Raw genomic sequence first — 23803 nt, forward strand, 5'->3', positions numbered from 1 at the left:
CCTGAGGACTTAAATCTATTCAAGTTTATTTTTTCTTATTTTATTTTGATAGCAATATTTGATAACGAGAAAATACCCACAATCTCATCTACTACAAATGAATATAGGATGTATGAATACAAATTTCAGAATCAAATATAAATAATGTTTGACTACATGAAGGTTGTACATTTATTAAAGTTAAATTGTCTTCTATGATTAAATCCTTACCTTTGTTTATCACAGAAGGTGATTTAGACGTGATCTCAGTCTCTTGAACTTCATCACACTGTAGCGTATGTTTCTCAGGTGGTGTTTCAGACTTCATGCTGGTCTCTTCTGTTGCTGTTGTGTCATCGTTCCTCTCTGCGTCTTCACCATTTTCAGGATTGAGGAGTGGATCACACTAAGAAAAAAGTTATTTCATATCAACTCTAGTTGACCTGGTGGGTTCCATTCAGTTAAAGAATTTGTTTACACTGACAACTGGCCAAGAAGGTGAAGTTCAACAACATACAAAATTATAAGTCTACTATTGTACGAAAACAGGTTTTAGACCACAAGTACCACTGAGAAAGGCTGCATTATCTTCTCACTATGTAAAGGTTTTTTCAGGCTCATGCAAACATGCACTAAACTGGTGCTTGATTGAGCTTTAGGCGTTCTGCCCCTTTGCCCTCATTGGTTCTGGTTCCCTCTCAAAAATGTGTTCCTGCTTTTTATTGAAGTTGATCATGAGAGAGAGAGAGAGAGAGAGAGAGAGAGAGAGAGAGAAAGAGAGAGAGAGCAACGGAGAGAGAGAGAGAGAGACTGTTGATGATCAGATAAATAACCATGAATAATAATTATTACTGTCTCTTTCAGTTTTCACTATATCTAAAGTGATACAGTATACAGAATGAGAAAGAAGAGAAACCAGCTGACAGACACAGGTGGCCTGAGAGACCGGCTCACTTGTGGTGATCACTGTAACTTCAGTTTGTATCTTTGAAATGGGCCCTGAGTGTTTTGCTGTTGAGACATTTATCAATTGTAATAATAGTTTGAATGTAAATGTGGGCAATGTTTCATTCCTTGAAAAGTTTGGGAACTAAAGGAATGCAAAGCCTCACTTCTGACAACAATCTAACATGATGCACACAACAGAAACAACACTTTTTAAAATGCTGGTGTGTAAATATGTGAAAAGATCTCACCTGGTCATTGGTTGCAGCTGCACTTTCATTGATCTCATCTACAAATGAATATAGGAGGAAACACATTTCAGTATCAGATATAAATAATATTTGACTACATGAAGGTTATACTTTTATTAAAGTTAAGTTGTTTTCTATGATTAAATCCTTACCTTTGTTTATCACAGAAGGTGATTCAGACGTGATCTTAGTCTCTGTTTTGTTGTTGTCATCAAATTCTTGAACTTCACCACACTGTGGTGTATGTTTCTCAGGTGGGGTTTCAGACTTCATGCTGGTCTCGTCTGTTGCTGTTGTGTCATCGTTCCTCTCTGAGTCTTCACCATCATCAGGATTGTTGACTGGATCACACTAAGAAAAAAGTTATTTCATATCAACTCTAGTTGACCTGGTGGGTTCCATTCAGTTAAAGAATTTGTTTACACTGACAACTGGCCAAGAAGGTGAAGTTCAACAACATACAACATGTACATCTACTATTGTACGAAACAGGTTTTAAGACCACAAGTACCACTGAGAAAGGCTGCATTATCTTCTATCTATCTTCAGGCGTTCTGCCCCTTTGCCCTCAATGGTTCTGGTGCTCTCTCAAAAATGTGTTCCTGCTGTTCATTGAAGTTGATTATATTTTGAGAGAGAGAGAGAGAGAGAGAGAGAGAGAGAGAGAGAGAGAGCCTGTTGCGTGATTCGATAAATAACCATGAATAATAATTATGACTGTCACTTTCAGTTTTCACTATATCTAAAGTGATACAGTATATAGAATGAGAAAGAAGAGAGACCAGCTGACAGACACAGGTGGCCTGAGAGACCGGCTCACTTGTGGTGATAACTGTAACTTCAGTTATCACCACAACTGCACCCCCTCTGTAATGCATGTGTTGGTGTGTGTGATATATAAGAGGGGGTGCAAGACAAATTTCAATTGCATGTGATTTGCTCTTGAATGCATGTAATATGATGAATAAAGTATCCCTTATCTTAATCGTATCCTAATCTTAATCTTAATAGTTTGTATCTCTGAAATGGGCCCTGAGTGTTGAGACATTTATGAATAGGAATAATAGCTTTCATGTACATGTGGGAAATGTTTCATTCCTTGAACATTTGGGAACTAAAGGAATGCAAAGCCTCACTTCTGACAACAATCTAACATGATGCACACAACAGAAACAACACAAAATGCTGGTGTGTAAATATGTGAAAAGATCTCACCTGGTCAATGGTTGCAGCTGCACTTTCATTGATATTGCTGGGCCTACAGAACCGGCATAGAGCCTGCTGGAGAAGCCATGCTGTCTGTAGCCATGTGTTTGACTCTGTAAGGGGCATGAAATCCTTTGTTCACAAACAGGCTAGAGAACTACAACTTCCAGAGTTACCTAGGGTCAACCCCCTTTTCACTCCTTGGTTGTTTGGGGTTATAAAATCCCATCATGTCCCTGTGCTCTTTCTCTCCCAGTGCTGCTCTAAGCATGATTGGAGGCTCCCTCTAGCCCTCTCTGGGTCAAAGACAAAGGCCTTGGCCCAGTGAACACATTTCCTCTTGATCTGTTGCCTGTTGGATTTTTCCTTCATTGTTCAACCTGGACTCTGATTGCAAACCAAGAATACAAGAGGTTTCCTTCCTTTTCCTCAATTCCCCGTCGACAAACCTCCCAACCTTCCGCCAGGACCCAAGACTTGAAGCCCAGCAGACTTGCCCTTGTGGTCAACCCACCAACGCCCCTGTTTTGTTTGTCTTGAATGTTTGTATAATTCAACCTCTGCCATGTCAAGTCTCACCCTTCCAGATTGATTTAGAAAGCAAAACTAATCCTTATATTGTTCCCATTTAATTAATTAATTATTTAATTTGATAATTTCAATTGATAATTAAGATTTATGGTGAATCCTTGAGGCTTAGGTCAATTATCTGCTATCTTTTTCCCCTTTTAAATAAGGGGTGGTGTCCTGAGGACTTAAATCTATTAAAGTTTTTTTTTTTTTTTTTCTTATTTTATTTTGAAGGCAATATTTGAAAATACCCACAATCTCATCTACTACAAATGAATATAGGATGTATGAATACAAATTTCAGAATCAGATATAAATAATATTTGACTACATGAAGGTTATACATTTATTAAAGTTAAATTGTCTTCTATGATTAAATCCTTACCTTTTTTTTTATCACAGAAGGTGATTCAGACGTGATCTCAGTCTCTTGAACTTCACCACACTGTGGTGGTGTTTCAGACTTCATACTGGTCTCTTCTGTTGCTGTTGTGTCATCGTTCCTCTCTGAGTCTTCACCATCATCAGGATTGTTGACTGAATCACGCTAAGAAAAAAGTTATTCCATGTCAACTCCAGTTGACCTGGTGGGTTCCATTCAGTTAAAGAATTTGTTTACACTGGTCAAGAAGGTGAAGTTCCCTTGAAGAAGGTGAAGTTGCCACTTCCCTCACTGGCAGTGGTGGCTGGCGTGCAGGGACAATAAGAAAGAAGGGAACGACTGGTAGGCTGACGGCTGATTTTCTGTACCTTGTGCTTTTGCTTTTGAAGGTGTGTTACATTTATTGTTTTAAGTATTTTAGACTTACTTCCTGGCTGATTTGAAGGCAGCTGGTAGTCGGTAGGAAGTAGATTGAAGCACCAGGTATTTTCAAGTTTAAAGGCCAAAACACATCTGGGTATTGCCTTTGGGACAAGCTTCTTTTTTTTTTTTCTTTCTTTTGCCTTAAAAAGAACTGTAGGTACTTTTACTAAAACTATGTTAAGTCATGGGTAAATTTTGCTTTTAACAAAGTCATTTTGAATGAGATTTAGTTTCTTTGACTCAAGTACAACTTCTGGGTATTGTATTTGCACATTACTTGGTGGTATTGTTTGCCTGTTTTGCCTGCCTTACAGACTGTTTAACCACATATAGACTGATATTTTAGACAGACCGACATCAGGTTACCTTATACTATACTTTACCAAATCCAACCTGTAATTGTTACATAATGTCACTTTAAGGGCTGGGCAAGTTAACATGCTATTTAAAAAAAACACAAAGTCCATTGCTCACTAGCTTCAATAAGCAGATTAGTATTGTGGAAGACGTCGGTCTGAGGAACGTTCTTAGGATCGCAACGAATGACGACACATATGAGCCTCCCTTAAGACGCACCATCACAACAAGAATACACGAGTTGTATGAAAAGCATCTATCAAGCAAAAGCCTCCATGGCTACGCAACACAAGAAACTGACATGGTTGTGTTTTGATTATAGATACATAAATATGCCAACAAATCTACTCACCTTCGTCTTGTCTGCTGCTCCTTGTGACTGAGACGTCTCCCTGTCAACAACTTTTATACACAGAGCCAAATGCCTCGCCCCGGGACCCCCCAACCCCCCCCCCCCCCATTAGTGAAGACGAATAGAAAAGTGAAACTGAATGCAAATCTTCAATATTTCTCCGAAATCACATGACTTTGTGGAAAGAGGAGGTGTGAATAAGCAACCCAGATCATACATCATTTATGAAAAGTGCAGCTCAATACTGGCAAACGAATCTTAAACATGTGATTTGATGGTTTTCAGAAATGCATTTTGGACATTTATATTAGCATCAGATCATTTTATTACAATTACCATCAGCACCTGATCACATTTCAGCTATACTGTATTTAGTTTGCTTTATCAGAAACTATCAGGATGTTTTCAGCAAATATTGGTACCTGTTTAGATGGTGTGTTTGTATTTGCATAGCACTATTGTGTGGTTTACATATACTGTGTGTATGTGGTGTAGTGTAGTATTGAAGAATCGTTCTGATATTCTTCTGCGTATTCGTTTGTGGTGAATCAAGAGGAATAGATGAGGCAAAGATGAACTGGAATCTTCAGAAGAGCTTTACTGGAATAAGACCTTGGACAGCGCTGGTTCCAACTCTCGCATGCATCAAAGAAGGACAATCAAATATCTCCGTGCTTCCCTATTTATCCCGCATATACAGGGCATTTACATAATATTCTAATTCACTGATGACAATGTAGTTTAACTGTTATCTATTGGTCAGCCAGCTTCAAGAGGGGCAGCGCTAAGATTCAAATCTGAGGGATGAACAGATGTCTGTGGGGGAAAGTAGAATTCTCTTTGTGTAAATTAAAGAACAACAGTATAGTGTAATTAACCCTTTGATCGGAAGAAGCTCCCCCTGACTGCCCGTCTATGCGAACCCCCTCTCTTCCCTCTTCCTGACCACAGATGTTTGAAGCTTTGATAAAGTGATACAGTGACCTCTTCACCTATTGGCAGATATGTGTTATCTAGCCCTCCTGGAGAGAGAAGCTGTAAATGCTCGTATGTATTACTCCATCTCCAGACTTTCCCGGAGCCAGCCATTTGGTTACTTGTAAATATATTAACCTCAGTTACTGCATTTACTTATATGTGTTTGACATTATTTGTTATATTCCAACAGTAGGGTTGGGATAGGATGGAATAGGTTAAGTCTTTGTATTGCGATGTCTTGTAATGTTGTGTATTTTGTCGTGGCTGTGACCTTTGGGTGCTTGCATACATTTCTTGAATTCTCTCACTGAGTGTGAATGATATGAAACCTGGACTGTGCGGTGCCGAAACCTGGATTGGCTGTTCCTGTGGAGGAGGAGTGGAGCCAGCAGATCGGTGGCAGATTGGTTCATCTTTGTCAAGTGTGTCTGGTCCTTGAGAGTCATGTTGGCATATGATTATGTGTAAACATAATCACTAAGTGATTAATATGCAGCCTGGACTGTGCTGTACCGTCACTGTTATTGGCTGTTCCTGTAGAGGATTCGAGCCGACCGATCCGGTTCATCTTCATTCATTCGTGCCACACCTCTGCCATTTGGGACTTTCCAATCAAGCCTGGGCTGAGAATGAGAGAACGTCCACCTTGCTGCTGCTGATTCAGATCTTCTGCTCCATCCTGGGGCCTTTACTACAAAGGACAGTCAACAGGCCTCTGTCATGTTTGCGTTACCTGGCTTAACAAGATCTAAACCCATAATAGGGCTTAATCAGTAAGTCCACGCTTGGGGCATGTCTATGAAGATGAGACTGTAGCAAAGAGATGGGATGGCGTGTGTTGGAGTATGAGCACCACTATCATGTGGTCTACATGTGGTACAGGATAGGATTAGTGTTTGTACTGTGCTTGTCTTGTAATATTGTGTATCTATAAAAACTTGGACCACAAGGAATTCCTTGTACTTGCTTCTTGGTAAATAATTCCAGTTCTGGTTCTTCAGAAAGAAACCATATGCTGTTTGTCTTTATGTGTTGAGTATGAAGTTGTGATATCGTGTGTTTAAACACATTCATTAAGAAATAAGGGAGCAAATACTGGCAAATGATCAATCATCTCATCTATAATGATGTATCATTACATTCATTTTAATACAACATTTGAAACAATTATTGAATGTAACAGAGTTCTAGATGGCAGTGTTCATTCACAAAGTATGTAGGCTTTCTAATGTCTGATATGAAAATGTGACACATGAATGCTAGGTTCATGTTCAGTTCCAGAGCTAAAGCTAGAGACACAATGTGTCCACTAAACATCAGAATCCAGTTCTCAGTCTGCAGCATTGATGCAGAGGTCAAATGATCGTTCTGCTTTGAAAAATGTGTTGATTTGAAACGGGACAAGCAAAAGACATGTTTGAGGTAAAAACAAGAAGCTGCCTCAACAAGCAGCCCACTGGAAGGTTTAGAGTTTTGGGGCCGTTCAGGATTTGCCATCTAGACTTTAATCTCTTCCTCTTCCTCAGAGAAAGTGCATGTTGCGTTGTGGGTGGGGCTGAAAACTGGAGAGGTGGTGGAGTTTCTCGGTCGACTCCCATTTGTGAAGGAGCCTCCTCCATAATGACGAGTCAGCACTTCAGCTGCCCTCTGAAACCTCTCTGCCTCCATCACAGGCTCTTCTCTCTGAGGAGATCCAGTGAAAGAGTGGAGGCTCCTAAAAGACCTCCTGACCTCTTCTTCTTCTGTCCGGTTTGAGCTACAAGAGCGCCCTCCGCTGTTCATGTTCGCCCTGAATGATCCACTGCTCATGGAAGTCCCAGGGGTCTGCAGTGGTGTCTCAGTGACAGAACAACTCTCCTCCTCATCCTCTCTTTCCTCACAATCAATCTGACAGTGATTGGCCATCTGAAGGCAGCTGGAGCTGTCAATCAAGCTCAGGACCTCAGTCATCAGGGAAGGGCCGAGGTCTACGGTGAAAGAGGTGAGGGAATCTGAGCGCGTGCGGTCAATATCGCCGCTTTCTGGTAAAGACCACCTCCTGGAATCTCCATCTTGAAACTGTCTGTCAAGGCGGGAGAGGCGGGGCAAGGTAAGGAAACCAGAGTGAAGGCCTGCACACAGTGAGAGGGAGAAACAAGTCATCAAAAAGAGTTTAAGTGAAGACACAAGATCAATAACACATCAGAATTATATTCATGTATGAATGTTACCAAGGATCTTTTATTACATTTAGAATGTTGAAGTTATCAGAGTGAAGGCACTGAAGGATCTGCCTTAGGTGGGAGTCAGCGCCTCAGAGGCTATACTGATGATGTCATCAGGACTGGTTTCACATATTAAAGGAAGAACTAAAAACATGTCTCAGGCAGCTAAACAAAGCCTTTAGTTGGCGAAAACCAATATAAAACATTACGGGACGATATAAAACAACAACCAGGCCGAAGAAGACAGACAAACCTGATAACAGAGGATACAAATACATGGAGCAATAATGTTGTCTGGACGCTCATTCTCCTGCAGCCAGATGAAGAAGTATCGCCTCATTCATTTACCTGAGACGGTACTTATTCATATTGCTCCTCCTCCCCCTGCAATAGCTCTGCACCCCCCACTTTGGGAAGCCCTGACATAAACAATAGGCTAGTTAGTCTAGTGTATCGTTCACACAGAGACCCTGTCAGTAAGTGGACCATGGCTGACAGAACAATCTACCAACAGTTCCAGCCTGAGTCACTAGATGGCGATATCACTTCATTCTGTTATCCCAAATGAAGCCTGAGCATATTCACTGAGAGCACATATGGACTGAATTCATTCATTCCATCACTTTAATAGGCAGAATTGTTTTGCTGGCGGTCATTTTGAATTTTAATGTTCAATTTCAAAATGCTTAGTTTTAAATGCTGCTTCTTGTTATTTCAGTCTTGTTTACGTGTAAGACTGCAACTTTTAATGATTTAAGATTTAAGATAGTTTGTTTATCATGTTACATGCAATTCACTCACAAATTACATGCAATTGAAATTTGTCTTGCACCCCCTCTTACATATCACACACACAAACACATGCATTACAGAGGGGGTGCAGGGCAGCCATTTTTCGGCGCCCATGGAGCAGTTGGGGGTTCGGTGCCTTGCTCATGTGCACCTCATAAAACCTTGATTGATCTTAAATGATGGAAAACGTCAAAGGAAGCCATCGATGGCAGAAAGCTCCAATCGTCTCTCAGCTCACTTTACCAACTCCACTTCCCTCAATCTGGACAAATTCCTTTGGAGGTGGGTCAGCTCATATATGACCCTTCATCAACAAGAGTTTGGTATGAAACTGTGCTGTTCCACCGTTTCCCCTGAGAGCCTGACACCAGGCCCTTGAGCCCTGGCAGTTTGCCCACACTCATACTGGCAAAAAGTTTGTAATATCCTTGTAACTCAAATAATTGACTTATTTTCTGGATTCCATTTCAGTGTCCACTGTAAAATCAGAGAGAAATGAAAAGCCCTGGAAAGTGATGACAGGAAGTCTCTCTCTCTCTCTCTCTCTCTCTCTCTCTCTCTCTCTCTCTCTCTCTTTCTCGTGTTGAGATTATTTATTACATCACATTCACATTTTATTTATTTTATATTTATACTTATTTTGAAACGCAGCCTTACTTTTTCTTGGTACATAAATGTTCTATGTTACATGGCAGTAAATGTTGTCCAAAAGTTTATGAATCGTACTGAATTCATCTGACAGTCAGGTATTGATTACATGCAGATGTTGAAAAGAAGAGGCCCAACAATGGACACTTCACCAAATTAGATTTTTGTCTGTTCCCAATCATAATTATCAATTGATGCAAAGTAATCCCTTCCTCTGAAATATAATTCAAATCTATTTACGCTGTCCCAGAAAATGTTTCCAGTCTGTGTTACAGAATCCTGAGGTTCACTTTGTCAGATGCTGCATTGAGATCCTATAATACTAACACTGATAGTTTAGCTTCATTCATCATTTAGATCAAATGAAACCAGACCCAGCATAGATGAACTCTATGCATTTACATTATAAACTTACACACATATAAAACATCATTTCTGTTTGAGAAATTCTTCAAGAAATAACCCAAACAATTCCTTAGTTTGAGTTTAGGAAGATTTAATGAACAACATTTACTTTCCTGCTCATGAACATTGACAGCTGTCATCTAGAGGCATTGTCATAAAATAAATGTTTAATTCAGACTCAAAAGATCCACCATACAAATCATCTTCTCCATTCTATAGATATACAGTTAAAGCTGTTTTCTAATGCTGTTCTAATGAAACCTGCAGAAAAATAAGAAGCAAGCAACCACAGCTTCATTACTGATTTTAAATCAATGAAAAATACAATCAGTAAATAAGTTTATTTTCTCTAGTATGTCTCAGCTCATATTCTTGCACATTTATTTGCTGTCTGAACTTTGAACTGTTCTAACCTGTGCATTTCATTCATCCTATAGAAAAAAAAAATAGACATTTTTGATGAATCAAAACAGCCGTCTTTCCTGAGACTCAATTAACAGCTGAAAAAAAACAAAATAATGCAGATATAAAACATTAAAAACATGTAATACATACTTGAAAACACGTGTGTTACAGATAATATCACTGAGATTGTCATAAAATAGTAAACATAAAATCAAAACGCTGGCTACATTCCCACCTCAAATACCCCCCCCCCCCCCCCCCCCCCCCCCCCCCCCCCCCCCCACACACACACACACACACACACACACACACACACACACAAAACAAACCTCAGAAATTCTCCATTTTCACTTAGTGACTAATCTGAATATGACATACATTTAGAAACAATAGCATCTGCAGTCATTTATCTTATTTGTTTGAGTGAATTCTCCATCCTGACATTGATTTGTTTGAGGTCTTTGGATTTCAATCAATAACCTGATCTCTGTTCATATTTGTTTTTCTCATTTAGAGTCAAGATTATCTTTCAATGAGATTCTTCTATATTACAGCTTGCATACATGTAGACAACAAGAGGTCATTGTGACTTTGGCAGAGCAGAGTTTGTTCTGAGGTTTTACATTTCATCCAGACTTGCAATCGCTTCCTCTTTGGTGTGTTTTCTCCACTCACTGGGAATTTCTCCTCTGCCCTTGAATTCTTTCTCATAGTGATCTTCCAGTTGCGTTTGAAACTTACACACAAACCATTTCCAGTAAATCAGCTTAGATTCATCAGCGGTGATTTTCCAAGATTCATACTCTGGACCAGCAGTGTGGTAGAGTTTATAAGGAATCTTCTTATCTGAATCATGTTTACGTCTAAAGGACCTGTCACTTGCTACTGATGTTGTGCAGCAGTTGATGACCAGTTCTAAGTTACCTCTAGTGTGCCAGCCATTGATCCCAGAGGGGCGATGAAAGGGGACATTGTGTTTATCTGGACTGTGATCTCCCAGTGTGTTGGTACAAATGGCTCTGCAGAATGGACACTGTACCCAGCAGCCGTTGCAAAGTTGGTCAATGAGGATTTTGTCAGTCCTCTTCCGAGATTTCCTTAGGTTACCTAATGGGAGTGCAGTGATCTCCTCAATGATGGATTCAAGTCTTTTCTTCACCACCTCTTCAAGAAAATCAAATTTGTTTATGTCACTAAAGGTTTGGCAACATATGGCATCAACTTTGAGCTGGTCCTTAAGCTCACTGGAAAATTCCTCCAGCCACATGTTTATGTTTGCTTCCCCTTGTGCCACTTTCTCTGTAGCTTTATGCAAAGCGCGACTCAGAAGCCCCTGGATGTCTTGAACATTTTTCTTGAATAAACTCTTTGTGGAGTCTTTGTGTTCAGTGAAGATATATTTCTTCACTTCTTCTTTTATGAAAGTCTTGACATGTTTCCTTGGATGTCTGATGTAGTTCATGTAGCCCTGAAAGTCCTCTTTCTCTGCCAGGGATTTTAATACATGCTTCTCCAAGTTCATCCTGTTCCCACTGAATGGTGAGAAAGAGCACTTCATCTCTCCTGCAAGATCAATGGCAGTCTTATCATAGACAGCCTGGACAGTGGAATCCTTCAGTTTATCACAGATCATCTCTGCAAACACAACAGCTGATGAGTGACCTTTACAGAAGCTGCTGAATATGCCATAGAACTGCTCTTTCTTGCTATTGACATAATATCGTAGATCGTTGTTTGTCTTGAATTGATGGTGAGACTCTAAAATTATCTTGCTTGTAGCGTCAAACACATAGAGCAGAAGATCAACTGTGAACTTCTTCTTGAGTTCATAGCTCTGTTGTGATTGAAATTCTTCAACATGTCTGTTGACATTTTTGGCCATTTCCTCCAGAAAAGTAGAACTGTAGCCTCTTGTGGCTAAAGGTCTGCCCCGAATTGTGCTTTTGGCCTCATTCTTAACTTTGTCAATGAGAGATCTGATCTGCTCTTGCTCTTGATATGTAAAACATATCTGTGACTTATTTTCTTCTCCCTTCCAAAATTTCCAAAATGATCTCGTGTTTTTGCTTACCCTCTCATCTTTAGATCGCTGTCTTTCTTCACAGGGATCTTGGTGCTTGGTTCGGGTATCATATTCAGAATAATCCCCAAGGTTGGCTATGTTTTTGTATTTGCCACAATTTTTGCGTTCATGTATAAGAGAACTTTCAATGCCAAGTTCTGTAAGGATAGAAAGCTGATCTTCTTGTAGGTTGATATCCTTTATGGGCTCTGTATCTGCAGTTAATTCAGCAACCCAGCCATCCCAGACATGGTTGAACTGCTTTTGAAGTTCCCCTTCATTTGTTGCCTTGTCTTTGAGCTGCAGAGCAAGCTGTTTGCTCTTTTGTAGTAGTTTGTTCTCGAACTCTGGCTTCTTCTTATCAAGCATTTTGCAAGCATTCTTCTGCTGGAGAACCTCATCCAGTTTTCTTTTCAGTGCTTTTACAAGTTCTTCATGAATGTCTTTGATTTTGCTTTCAAATCTTCCTCGCCATTGAGCCAACATTTCTTTTTGGTTTTTATCTTCAAAGTATGTTGCCATAGCTTTTCTGACATCTTCATAAGTTTTGCTCATCTTGTTATAAAGATAACTGAGTTCAACCATGTCATGGTTTCCATTCTCTATTCTGTTGTGAAGCTGATGGTCAATGGTCAGCAGCTTTTCCCTCAGGGTCCAGGTCCAGTTCCCATACTGGACCTCCAGCTTTCTGTACACTGCAATTTCAAGTGTGTTTTTGAAACTGAAGACAAAGTTTTCATTCAGCAGAGCTTTCCTCAGGTCTCCAATGTTGTGTTTGAACTGTGAGAGAGTCATTCCATCAGACTGTGATGCTTTAGAGAGGATGGTGTTCTTCAGCTCTTGGACGCTTTCACTGTAACCTGGATTTGGAGGGGCCATGGGTGGACTTCCCTCCCACAACTGGGCAAAGTATTTCACATCTTCTTGTATATCAAATTCAATGATGTCACTGAAACTCTTGGCATCACATCCCTCCTCTTTGGCAGCTAGTTGAGCCATCTGGTCCAGTTTTTCTTGTAGGCGCCTCTTCCCATCCATATTTTTCTCTGAAGCTGCAATGTCTGTGACATTCTGGTGAACAAATACACAACTTGGAGACAATTTAATGTTCTTCATCCGCATGATAGCCTGTACAACAATCTGCAGAACATCTTGCATTTCTGCTGGATTTTCTCCAAAGATGTTGATCAATGTCATGTTTCCCACACCGATGACAAACGTAGCCAGTTCATTGTCGTGGTGTAGAGTTGTGTTACCTGCCAACTCAAGAGCACGTAGTCCTTCAGTGTCCACAACTAGAACATAGTCAAACTTTAATTCGTTCTTCATCTCTTCTGACACTTTCACCAGCTGCATGAAGGCACCTTTGGTGCATCTGCCAGCACTTACTGCAAACTGTAAACCAAACATAGCATTCAGCATTGTTGATTTTCCACTGCTTTGTACGCCCAGAACTGACAGAACAAAAACTCGCTTATCACCCAGCTTCTTGATGACTTCATCTAACAGACTACTGATCCATGTTAGAGGTACATGACCTGCATCACCATCCATCAGCTCCATGGGATGTCCTGATATCATCAGCTCTGCAGCCAGAGCAGGATAGTCACACCACTTCATTCTGCCTGTGTTTCGTCCTCTTGCCAGTGATTTATGAGCTTCATAGATCTGTCCCATCTCCCTGACGATGTGCTCCAAGCCAAATGTTGCTGCTTGAAGTTGTGTTGAAATCTCTTCGAGCTCAGTTTGCTTGTTTTTTAGTTGATCAGATTTGTCTTTCTTTAGAGCCAAGAATTCAGACCACTTTTTATCATATCTGTGGAGAATTCTAGCGAGGTCATCTGTGGAGAGGTCATCTAGTAAGATCTGAGTCCATGTCAGGAAACAGGCTTTCTCACTCGATGGCAAAGACGAGAGATTTTTGATGAACAGCTCCATGAGGTCAGAACAGGAAGCAGCACGCTGTCTCTGTCGTATTTGCTGCAGTTTCTCTTGATTTTTACTTTTCTCCATTTCAATTTCTCCTTTTAGGTGATACTGTTGTTTTGTTATGCTGCTCCACTCATGCCACAGTTCGCCCTGACAAGGGAGCATTTTCTCTTTGATCTTTGAGACGTCCATGCCCTGAAGCAAACTGGTTATTTTCAAAGCAGCAGCTTTTCCTTCTTTGCAGATCTCATTTTCTTCATCCACTCTGATTCCAGAGACTTGAGCCAGTGTTTCAAGCTGGAAGGAATCAAAGGATCCAGACAAAATGTTCCGAATGATTCCTTTCAGTTCTTCAGATGCATCTGACTGGCTTTTGTCTTTCAGACCAATCTTATAATGTCCTGATTTCATCTGTACTGGATTAGAATCATTATCAGCAATGAGGCAAATCAGAGGCTTTGAGGAATCAAGGAGTGAGGAAATAACGGTCATACTTCTGTCTCCCCTTTTCAGAGATGGTACCAACACAACATTGATTGAAGCCTTTTCAATCAGTATGTCACGTTGTTTATCAAAGGACAGAGCGTCACCGTGGAGATTACAGAAGGCAATGAAGTCAGTGAAAGAATCGTTGGGTTTTCCAGCTGGGCAGTACCAGGCAATCTCTGCCACTCCATCCATCAAGTAGCGAGTTTTTGTGCTACCTGGGCAGTTCCTGTGGAAGAAGGTGCTGTGGCGCTCGTTGATTAAGTTGTCCAGTAGCTGAGATTTTGACAATGAGGCTGAACCAAGACGGAGGAATGACACCATGGGTGTCTCAGCTTTACAGACAGGCATGCTCTTCATTATGGAGCTTTTTGATTTATCTGTCAGCTTCCAGCTTTTTCTTATTTGCCTAAATGTCCAAAGAGGACACTCAATGTCCTTTGAGACTGGGTCAGGAACAAGCAGAGGTAAGGCGTACTGACATTGGGATAGCTTAGTAATCATGTTCTGCCTGAGAAAGGTGTCTGAGCAGTGGAAAACTGCCATTTGAACGTCCATTGGATGGACATTTGGTTTTGGTTTTGGCTCAGAGTCTTCAGTAGAACTGAAAAGATCATCTAAGTTACTTTTTCCTGTTTCATCATTTGCAACATCTGGCTCATGTCTGAATTGACAGACTTCAGCACTGTCTTGTTTCACAGGAATATATCTTGCTCTATAGTCCAGTATCATCAACCTTTGGAGAAACGTATGAGCTAGATCCTTCTCAGGTGTGTCGCTCTGCTGTTTCAGAGCTGGGCCTATTTGAAGAAAATCTGCTGGTGTCAACGTCTGTTGGCGTTTGTCTCCAAGTTGAAGTCTGTTGAACAGTGTTTCTGTTTCTCTTCGACATTGCTCCTCCCTGCTGATCTCTACCAGCTTTTAAAGTAAATCATATGTGTCAGGAATTATTACTTTAAATGAAGGAATATTGAATAAATAGTCCTGTAGAAACATTTAGATTGTCTTACCTCATCCTTATTTTCACTCATGTCATCCTTTAAGGTACCTATAAATAATGAACTGAATCAACCCAGGTACATATGTGTATGATCACAATATTACTGTAGAAGTAATAATTCAATCAAATTCTATGTATGAATTAGTACCTGTATGTTTCTCAGGTGGTGTTTCAGACTTCATGCTGGTCTCCTCTGTTGCTGTTGTGTTATCGTTCTTCTCCAAGTCTTCACCATCATCAGGATCATTGACTGGATCACACTAAGAAAAAAGTTATTTCATGTCAACTCTAGTTGACCTGTGGGTTCCATTCAGTTAAAGAATTTGTTTACACTGACAACTGGTCAAGAAGGTGAAGTTCAACAACATACAACATTGTACATCTACTATTGTACGAAACAGGTTTTTAGACCACAAGTACCACTGAGAAAGGCTGCATTATCTTCTCACTATGTAAAGGTTTTTCAGGTTCATCCAAACATGCACTAAATTGGTGATTGATTGAGCTTCAGGCGTTCTGCCCCTTTGCCCTCATTGGTTCTGGTTCCCTCTCAAAAATGTGTTCCTGCTGTTTATTGAAGTTGATCAGAGAGAGAAAGAGAGAGAGAGAGAGAGAGAGAGAGAGAGAGAGAGAGAGAGAGAGAGAGAGAGAGAGAGAGAGAGAGAGAGAGAGAGCCTGTTGCGTGATTAGATAAATAACCATGAATAATAATCATGACTGTCTCTTTCAGTTTTTACTATATCTAAAGTGATACATTATATAGAATGAGAAAGAAGAGAGACCAGCTGACAGACACAGGTGGCCTGAGAGACCGGCTCACTTGTGGTGATCACTGTAACTTCAGTTTGTATCTCTGAAATGGGCCCTGAGTGTTTTGCTGTTGAGACATTTATGAATTGTAATAATAGTTTGAATGTACATGTGGGAAATGTTTCATTCCTTGAAAAGTTTGGGAACTAAAGGAATGCAAAGCCTCACTTCTGACAACAATCTAACACGATGCACACAACAGAAACAACACTTTTTAAAATGCTGGTGTGTAAATATGTGAAAAGATCTCACCTGGTCATTGGTTGCAGCTGCACTTTCATTGATCTCATCTACAAATGAATAAAGGAGGAAACACATTTCAGGATCAGATATAAATAATATTTGACTACATGAAGGTTATACATTTATTAAAGTGAAGTTGTCTTCTATGATTAAATCCTTACCTTTGTTTATCACAGAAGGTGATTCAGATGTGATCTCAGTCTCTGTTTTGTTGTCATCATCAAATTCTTGCTCTTCACCACACTGTGGAACATTAAAGTCTTCACCTGTTGGATCCTGCTGAAACTCTTCATCTTCTTGGGGTCTGTGGTCCAGCAGGAGATCTTCATGCTCTTTCTTCTCACTACACATCAGTCCACCATAGCAGCTTGGATCATTCTCAGAGACCATGGTGTCTATGTGTTCAAGCAGAGCTATAATCTCTCCTTCATCTCTCATACTGTTTCTACATGTGTGGTACCTTTGTTCAACAAAGCTGTTGTTTGCTCTCAGGTCTGTCAGTGCACTCACACATTCTTCATCTGGCTCATGAGTCACAACTGTCATTAGGAAAGCAAGGGATTCCTTCCCAAATACTTTCTCAAACCACTGCACTCCTGAAGTGTACTGGCTGACATGCTGACCATAAGGCAGCAGCAACAGAAATGCATGACTTCCTTCATTCCATGAGAGCGGCTCAATGTTTTGTAGCCCAAGCACGTTGATAACACAAATGTGTCGCCCACACAGATCATATAATTTGGATGAAAACATCTCCTCAGGTTGTTGCCTGTCATGGTCAAGTAAGAGGTTTTCTGATCCGATCTGTATAGAACTCTCCTCACCAATTAACACAACTGTGAGCTCAGGCACCACTGGAACACAGAAGGTGTACAACATTAGTAAATGCATCATTCTAATAACAATATGCTTTTTCTTTTATTAATGTCAAGTGCAGCAGAAATCAATCAAACAAGTCATTCTCACATTTTGTCACAGGTGCTGAAGCATTCTGAGATATTGGACCGGTGCTGTCCAATGTCCCTCCTTCTCCTTTTGCTGTTGCTGTGTTTTCATTAGTGTCTTCCTCCATCTCATCTGTTCTTCATGCTGTACAGTCACACTGTTGATGCATTCATAACATATTACTGTCAGTACATTTCATTGCTCAAGCTGGTGATCTGTGCTGTGGCAGCTGCAGTTACTCAGTACTGCTCATGCCCATGACATTTAACTTTTTTCTTTGTTGTTGGTTGTACTTAAACTGGGAACACAGACTACAGCAGGTTGCCATTTTCACACATTTGAACTGCGGCCCAAAGTCGCCATCATGCTGCACATGATGCATGGGACAGACAAACCGCCTGTTCTTTTCTTTTCAATGAGGGACATTTCTTCTTCAGTCTAGTTCTCCCTGGCTGTGTCACCATGTCACTCATTTGCACACCCACCTGACACACTCTTGCACCCAAATCCCTAATCAGCCCTCAGCCAACACACACACACCAGTCAATGCAAGCCCATGAATATATAAATACCACTTTGTGATTGGCTGAGTAGGGATCCCATTTTGGCGCTTGACTGAATCATGAATATTCATTATGAATGAGCTAAACATGAACAATGATTGGCTGAATTCAGGCTCAGCTTGCTTTAGTTATTACTTAGCCCTCATAACGGTTCCTTTAATTAAAAGGTATGTGATGGCATCATATTCTTATGTTGACATTTCCAGCTCGTCTTACATCGTACACCTTCTGTGTACACAGAGCCACTCCCCCCCTAACCTCCTCCTCCACACCTTTGATCTGATGTGGTGGGTCTAAGTAGCTATGGACACCCACCCTATAGCACTGGACACCCTCGTGGCAAAAAAAGCCACGCACTTAAAAACTGCTATAAAATCATCGTACATCAATATTTTTTTCTACTTCTTTTTTCATAAATCTCTTAAGCAACTTGCTCAAAACAACCAAACATTCAATAATGTTTCAGGATTTTAACACTTTAAATGCTTGTTTAACTACTCGAAGGATTTCATTATTTACGACAAAAAAACACAAAAGGTCATTATTTTCCAGAAACTAAATAGTAAATGGATGGGGCTTTGGTGGTGATTAGAGTCTTGGATGTGTCACAGATTAGTAGTATAATGGATTTGATTGCATTAGTATTTTTTATGTAAGTTGACTTCCATTGAAACCACACTTTCTAATCTCTCTGCCATTCCTTTATAAAACCATGCATTCTCTAATGTCAGCATTTCATTATGAAGAAAAGTGGTGATATTTGACATTTTTAGTGTTTTCCACAAAATTCAACTATTTTCCCATTGTAGGCCGATGCATGAAACTCCTGTATTTTTTTTGCGTGTGTGTGTGTGTGTGTGTGTGTGTCAGGTGTGTGTGTGTGTGTGTGTGTGTCAGGTGTGTGTGTGGGGGGTGTGTGTGTGTGGACATGTATCTGTGAAGAGGAGCCTCTAGCCTTTGCTGTGCTAAAAAACAAAAACAACTGCTAGTTTGTTTATGCACCTGGCTGCTTCCACAGCCAAAGATACAGACGTAGCTTTGCTGAGGGGTCATTTCATCAGTGAGCAGAGAAGGAGAGAGACCTGGAGCAAAGATGAAGAGGCATTTCAGTGAGGAAGAGGCCAGAGAAATGATCATGCAGCCTATATCTACCAGTGAGCTTTGACTCATCGGACGACACAAGCTTCGAGGGTGAGTCTGACACAGATTACTCACTGGAGTCTTCCACTTCTCTGAGTGCCTCTGACCCTTCCTGTGAAAGTGGAGAGGACACACAGGATCCTGCTCATCCTACCACTGAGTGGACAGCAAATAACGGGCAAGTCTGGTCTCCATCCCATGCCGAGACGCTGCGTTACATCCAGGCACCCACCGGCACGATGCCACGGCCCACAAGATATGCCATATCCAGGATTCACCATGTGGCATCATCTTTTGACCTTTTCTTTACTCCTGACATGACCCAGCTCATTGAACAAATGTGGATGCCCCAAGAGACAAAAGCCCACATTGGACTTCTCATCCTAGCAGGTGTGTACCGGCCCGTGTACAGCTGCTGCTGCTGCCATGGTGCCGGAGTTACAGAGTACTGTCCTCGCAGACACCATCAACACCGCCATTGCCACTGCTGCCACCAGCTCGACCAGAAGGAGAAGTGTGTGCTGGTTGTGCACAGGCCTAAAAAAGAAGTCTTTTACCACCTGCACCAAGTGAAACAAGTGCATGTATAGAGAGCACCAGGTCACATGCTGCTGGACCTGTTGGTCAAATAAATTAAACCAAACTAAACTAAACTGAATACACACACACACACACACACACACACACACACACACACACACACACACACACTTTCTCAATCTATCCGTTTCCCTGAAACATATTCAAAGCCTGGACATTGCTGGTTCAAATGTGTTCATATTTCATGTTCTGTTGTGTTCTCTTTTGTTGATGAAGCTTTCAAAGTTGTTGTTTGCGCAATAAATGTTCACATTGATGAATCAGATGTTGACACACACACACACACCTATGTGTGGTGCATAAACAAACTAGCAGTTGTTTTTGTTTTTTAGCACAGCAAAGGCAGGAGGCGCCTCTTCACAGATACATGTCCACACACACAGACACACACACCACACACAAACACACACGCATTAAAAAAAAAAAAAAAAAACTCTTGGGGCCCCCTGGTAGTCATAATAAGTGTCAAAAAGTCACGCAACGGCCTACAATGGGAAAATGGTTAAATTTTATGGAAAACACTAAAAATGTCAAATATCACCACTTTTCTTTATAATGAATGCTGACATTAGAGAATTCATGGTTTTATAAAGGAATGGCAGAGAGATTAGAAAGTCAATGGTGCCATTTGTGCCTGGAGGGTGTCCAGTGTGAGTATTTGATACTACATAATAAATACTAATGCAATCAAATCAACTTTACTACTAATCTTTGACACATCCAAGACTCTAATCACCACCAAAGCCCCATCCATTTACTATTTAGTTTATGGAAAATAATAACCTTTTTGTGTTTTTTAGTCAAAAATAAAAAAAACATTCATGTGGCAAAAGGATCATTTAACAAAAAGCGAACGGGTAAATTCGACAAAGTCGAAAGCTGTCGGCAGCTCACGTCCCTTACTGCAGGGTTTGAATGCGTTGCATGATAGTGATGATAGTTTTTACAGAGCCGGTTTATACCTTTTTTATACTTAAATTGAATGTAATTAAATGTATATAGATTATTTGCTACACACATTCACCGCAAACTTCTACATAGACTTGAATGTTATAATTTCACATGAATGTTTCAAGTAGTTAAACAGGCATTTAAAGGGTTAAAATCCTGAAAAATTATTGAATGTTTGGTAGTTTTCAGCAGCCAAGAAGTTGCTTAAGAGATTTATGAAAAAAAAAGTAGACAAAAATATTGATGTATGATGATTTTATCGCAGTTTTTATGTGCGTGGCTTTTTTTGCCACGAGGGTGCCACGAGGTGTTTGAGGAGGGCATAAGGGATAAGGATGGATTAAATGGAAGCTTGTTCACTCTGTTAGGCCGTGTGTCATCATGTGTTCATATCAAGCAAAAGCCTCCATGGCTACGCAACACAAGAAACTGACATGTTTGTGTTTTGATTATAGATACATAAATATGCCAACAAATCTACTCACCTTTGTCTTGTCTGCTGCTCCTTGTGACTGAGACGTCTCCCTGTCAACAACTTCTATACACAGAGCCAAACCCCTCCCCCCTCCATTAGCGAAGACAAATATGGAAGTAAAACTGAATACAAATCTTCACTACTTCTCTGAAATCACGTGACTTTGTGGAAAGAGGAGGTGTGGGTAAGCAGCCCAGATGCCTTACACCAGTGGTTCTCAAATTCTCGATGTTAAAATACAGTAGCGTAGGCCGACCCCATTCAGCTGCTATGCAAAATACACACAGGAAGCACATTTATTCCTCATAAGAATATTATTTAATTTCACTTTCGTCAATCACAGCCACATTGTACAAATTCGTACTAGAACAACTCTCCTATATGGGGCAGGGGGCAGTCCCTCTTACACACACACACACACACACACACACACAGCATGTAAGAACATTTATGACAACTGCATTTCATTCAAAAACACGCATACATACAAACACACACACACACACACAGCATGTGAGAACATAAATCAAAAACACAACCAACTGTACTTCAAACACACAGCATTTTGGCAACTATTTATAACTCTTATAGGCCTGACAGAACAGAAAGTCCTCCTCAGCTGCACCATCATGCTCATATCTGACAGAAACAAGTTAAAGTGGTGAAACTTGCATCATCAGTAGTCTCGTCCAGTTCGATGGAATAATAGTGACTATTTTTAATGCGTTCAATCAGTGTCGTCTTAACGTCATCTGCCATGGCTCCTATTCTCCGCGACACTGTGTCATTTGAAAGTGGCACCAAATGTAACTATTCGGCGATCTTCTCGCCACACATAATGTGTAGCATCTCTTTTGCTAATGCTAAACACACCAATTGTGTGCGGCTTACCTGCTCTCGCTATGCGGAGGCTGGGCACGATAAGAAGCCTCCTGCGCTTTAACCACAGGTGCACCACGGAACTGAATTGCGCATTTGGACTGCCTCAGTTCATCGCGTTTGCGTACAAAAAACTCCACTGGTTTGTCTTTCAGCATTTTGTGTTTTGTTGTAAGATGCCGTTTGAGATGCGATGGTTTCACGGACTGATTGCTGAGATCATCACCACACACACACACACCCACACACACACACACACACTGTGGCTTTGGCTCGTCCTCCGTCCCGCTCCAGCTGAATCCCAGGTTGATATAACTCGGCTCATTTTTCCGTGTTGTTTTTCGCTTTTTGCAGCCAGCTCCCGGTGCTGTGAGACTACTACTTCACACTACTTATGTTGCTGCTAACGTTCGCACTCCGTTCACCGTCGTTCAGGCAGTTTAAAATATCCTCCTCCTGATCCGCAGACTTCGCTCTTTTAGATTCCCTCTGGAGCCACGACTTTAGTGGGTTTGGATCGCTCCTGCTTTTTCCCCCCACAGTTAAGTTTAGCCTGTAGTAGTCTGCCAATAGTTGACGTTTGCACGCAGCGTCACTATCGATAAACGGTAGTAGTGTGCCGTGTGCAAACATTTATTGTTATTGAAATTTTTTCATGGTTGTTTATTTTTACCACAGTTTGAGAATCGCTGGTCTAGTGTATCGTTCACACAGAGACCCTGTCAGTAAGTGGACCATGGCTGACAGAACAATCTACCAACAGTTCCAGCCTGAGTCACTAGATGGCGATATCACTTCATTCTGTTATCCCAAATGAAGCCTGAGCATATTCACTGAGAGCACATATGGACTGAATTCATTCATTCCATCACTTTAATAGGCAGAATTATTTTGCTGGCGGTCATTTTGAATTTTAATGTTCAATTTCAAAATGCTTAGTTTTAAATGCTGCTTCTTGTTATTTCAGTCTTGTTTACGTGTAAGACTGCAACTTTGAATGATTTAAGATTTAAGACCCAGCGGATTGAGCTACTACCGCCCCCAATGAATGAATGCAGAGTATTATGGCAAATATAACCAAAAGATAGAATAAAACATTGATTGATCTTAATTGATGGAAAATGTCAAAGGAAGCCATCGATGGCAGAAAGCTTCAATCGTCTCTCAGCTCACTTTACCAACTCCACTTCCCTCAATCTGGACAAATTCCTTTGGAGGTGGGTCAGCTCATATATGACCCTTCATCAACAAGAGTTTGGTATGAAACTGTGCTGTTCCACCGTTTCCCCTGAGAGCCTGACACCAGGCCCTTGAGCCCTGGCAGTTTGCCCACACTCATACTGGCAAAAAGTTTGTAATATCCTTGTAACTCAAATAATTGACTTATTTTCTGGATTCCACTTCAGTGTCCACTGTAAAATCAGAGAGAAATTAAAAGCCCTGGAAAGTGATGACAGGAAGTCTCTCTCTCTCTCTCTCTCTCTCTCTCTCTCTCTCTCTCTCTCTCTCTCTCTCTCTCTCTCTCTCTCTCTCTTCTCGTGTTGAGATTATTTATTACATCACATTCACATTTTATTCATTTTATATTTATACTTATTTTGAAACGCAGCCTTACTTTTTCTTGGTACATATATGTTCTATGTTACATGACAGTATATATTGTCCAAATGAATCGTACTGAATTCATCTGACAGTCAGGTATTGATTACATGCAGATGTTATAAAGAAGAGGCCCAACAATGGACACTTCACCAAATTAGATTTTTGTCTGCTCTGTTCCCAATCATAATTATCAATTGGTGCAAAGTAATCCCTTCCTCTGA

The 23803-nt window shown here is 40.7% G+C and overlaps 2 protein-coding genes and 2 long non-coding RNA genes across 4 annotated transcripts in view; 2 read left to right on the forward strand and 2 right to left on the reverse strand.

Annotated features, from left to right (window-relative positions):
• LOC143012049 (uncharacterized) overlaps positions 1 to 11110 on the forward strand; it is a 22541-nt gene extending 11431 nt beyond the window's left edge. Inside the window, exon 2 of the long non-coding RNA XR_012964971.1 lies at positions 11000 to 11110. This is a non-coding gene — a long non-coding RNA (uncharacterized LOC143012049). The remainder of the gene's footprint in view (positions 1 to 10999) is intronic.
• Positions 6582 to 23803, reverse strand: part of LOC143012043 (cdc42 effector protein 1-like) — a 30666-nt gene continuing 13444 nt past the window's right edge. Inside the window, exon 2 of the mRNA XM_076165080.1 lies at positions 6582 to 7554. Within this exon, the coding sequence (XP_076021195.1) occupies positions 6941 to 7554 (614 nt within the window). The 3' untranslated portion in view covers positions 6582 to 6940. The remainder of the gene's footprint in view (positions 7555 to 23803) is intronic.
• Positions 10148 to 10578, forward strand: LOC143012048 (uncharacterized). Its single transcript, XR_012964970.1, has 2 exons — positions 10148 to 10354; positions 10435 to 10578. It is a non-coding gene; the product is annotated as an uncharacterized LOC143012048 (long non-coding RNA).
• Positions 10242 to 22536, reverse strand: LOC143012022 (interferon-induced very large GTPase 1-like). The gene is made up of 5 exons (XM_076165052.1): positions 21112 to 22536; positions 17394 to 17529; positions 16589 to 17281; positions 16437 to 16474; positions 10242 to 15292 (listed from the first exon to the last, which is right to left on the reverse strand). Exons 2-5 carry the CDS (start codon positions 17497 to 17499, stop codon positions 10517 to 10519), a joined length of 5613 nt encoding a protein of 1870 aa, XP_076021167.1. The 5' UTR covers positions 17500 to 17529; positions 21112 to 22536; the 3' UTR covers positions 10242 to 10516.

This window comes from Genypterus blacodes, unplaced genomic scaffold (genome assembly GCF_046128005.1).
Source record: "Genypterus blacodes isolate CSIRO-AG114 ecotype Tasmania unplaced genomic scaffold, CSIRO-AGI_Gbla_v1 ptg000140l_1, whole genome shotgun sequence".
In the NCBI taxonomy this organism is placed as follows: domain Eukaryota; kingdom Metazoa; phylum Chordata; class Actinopteri; order Ophidiiformes; family Ophidiidae; genus Genypterus; species Genypterus blacodes.

Coding starts and splice junctions, on each gene's coding strand:
- LOC143012022 (XM_076165052.1), bottom strand. CDS start 17,499: ATGGAGGAAGACACTAATGAAAACACAGCAACAGCAAAAGGAGAAGGA. Junction 17,282..17,393: donor TTCAGCACCTGTGACAAAAT/GTGAGAATGACT, acceptor TCTGTGTTCCAG/TGGTGCCTGAGCTCACAGTT. Junction 16,475..16,588: donor ACCTTCTGTGATAAACAAAG/GTAAGGATTTAA, acceptor ATTCATTTGTAG/ATGAGATCAATGAAAGTGCA.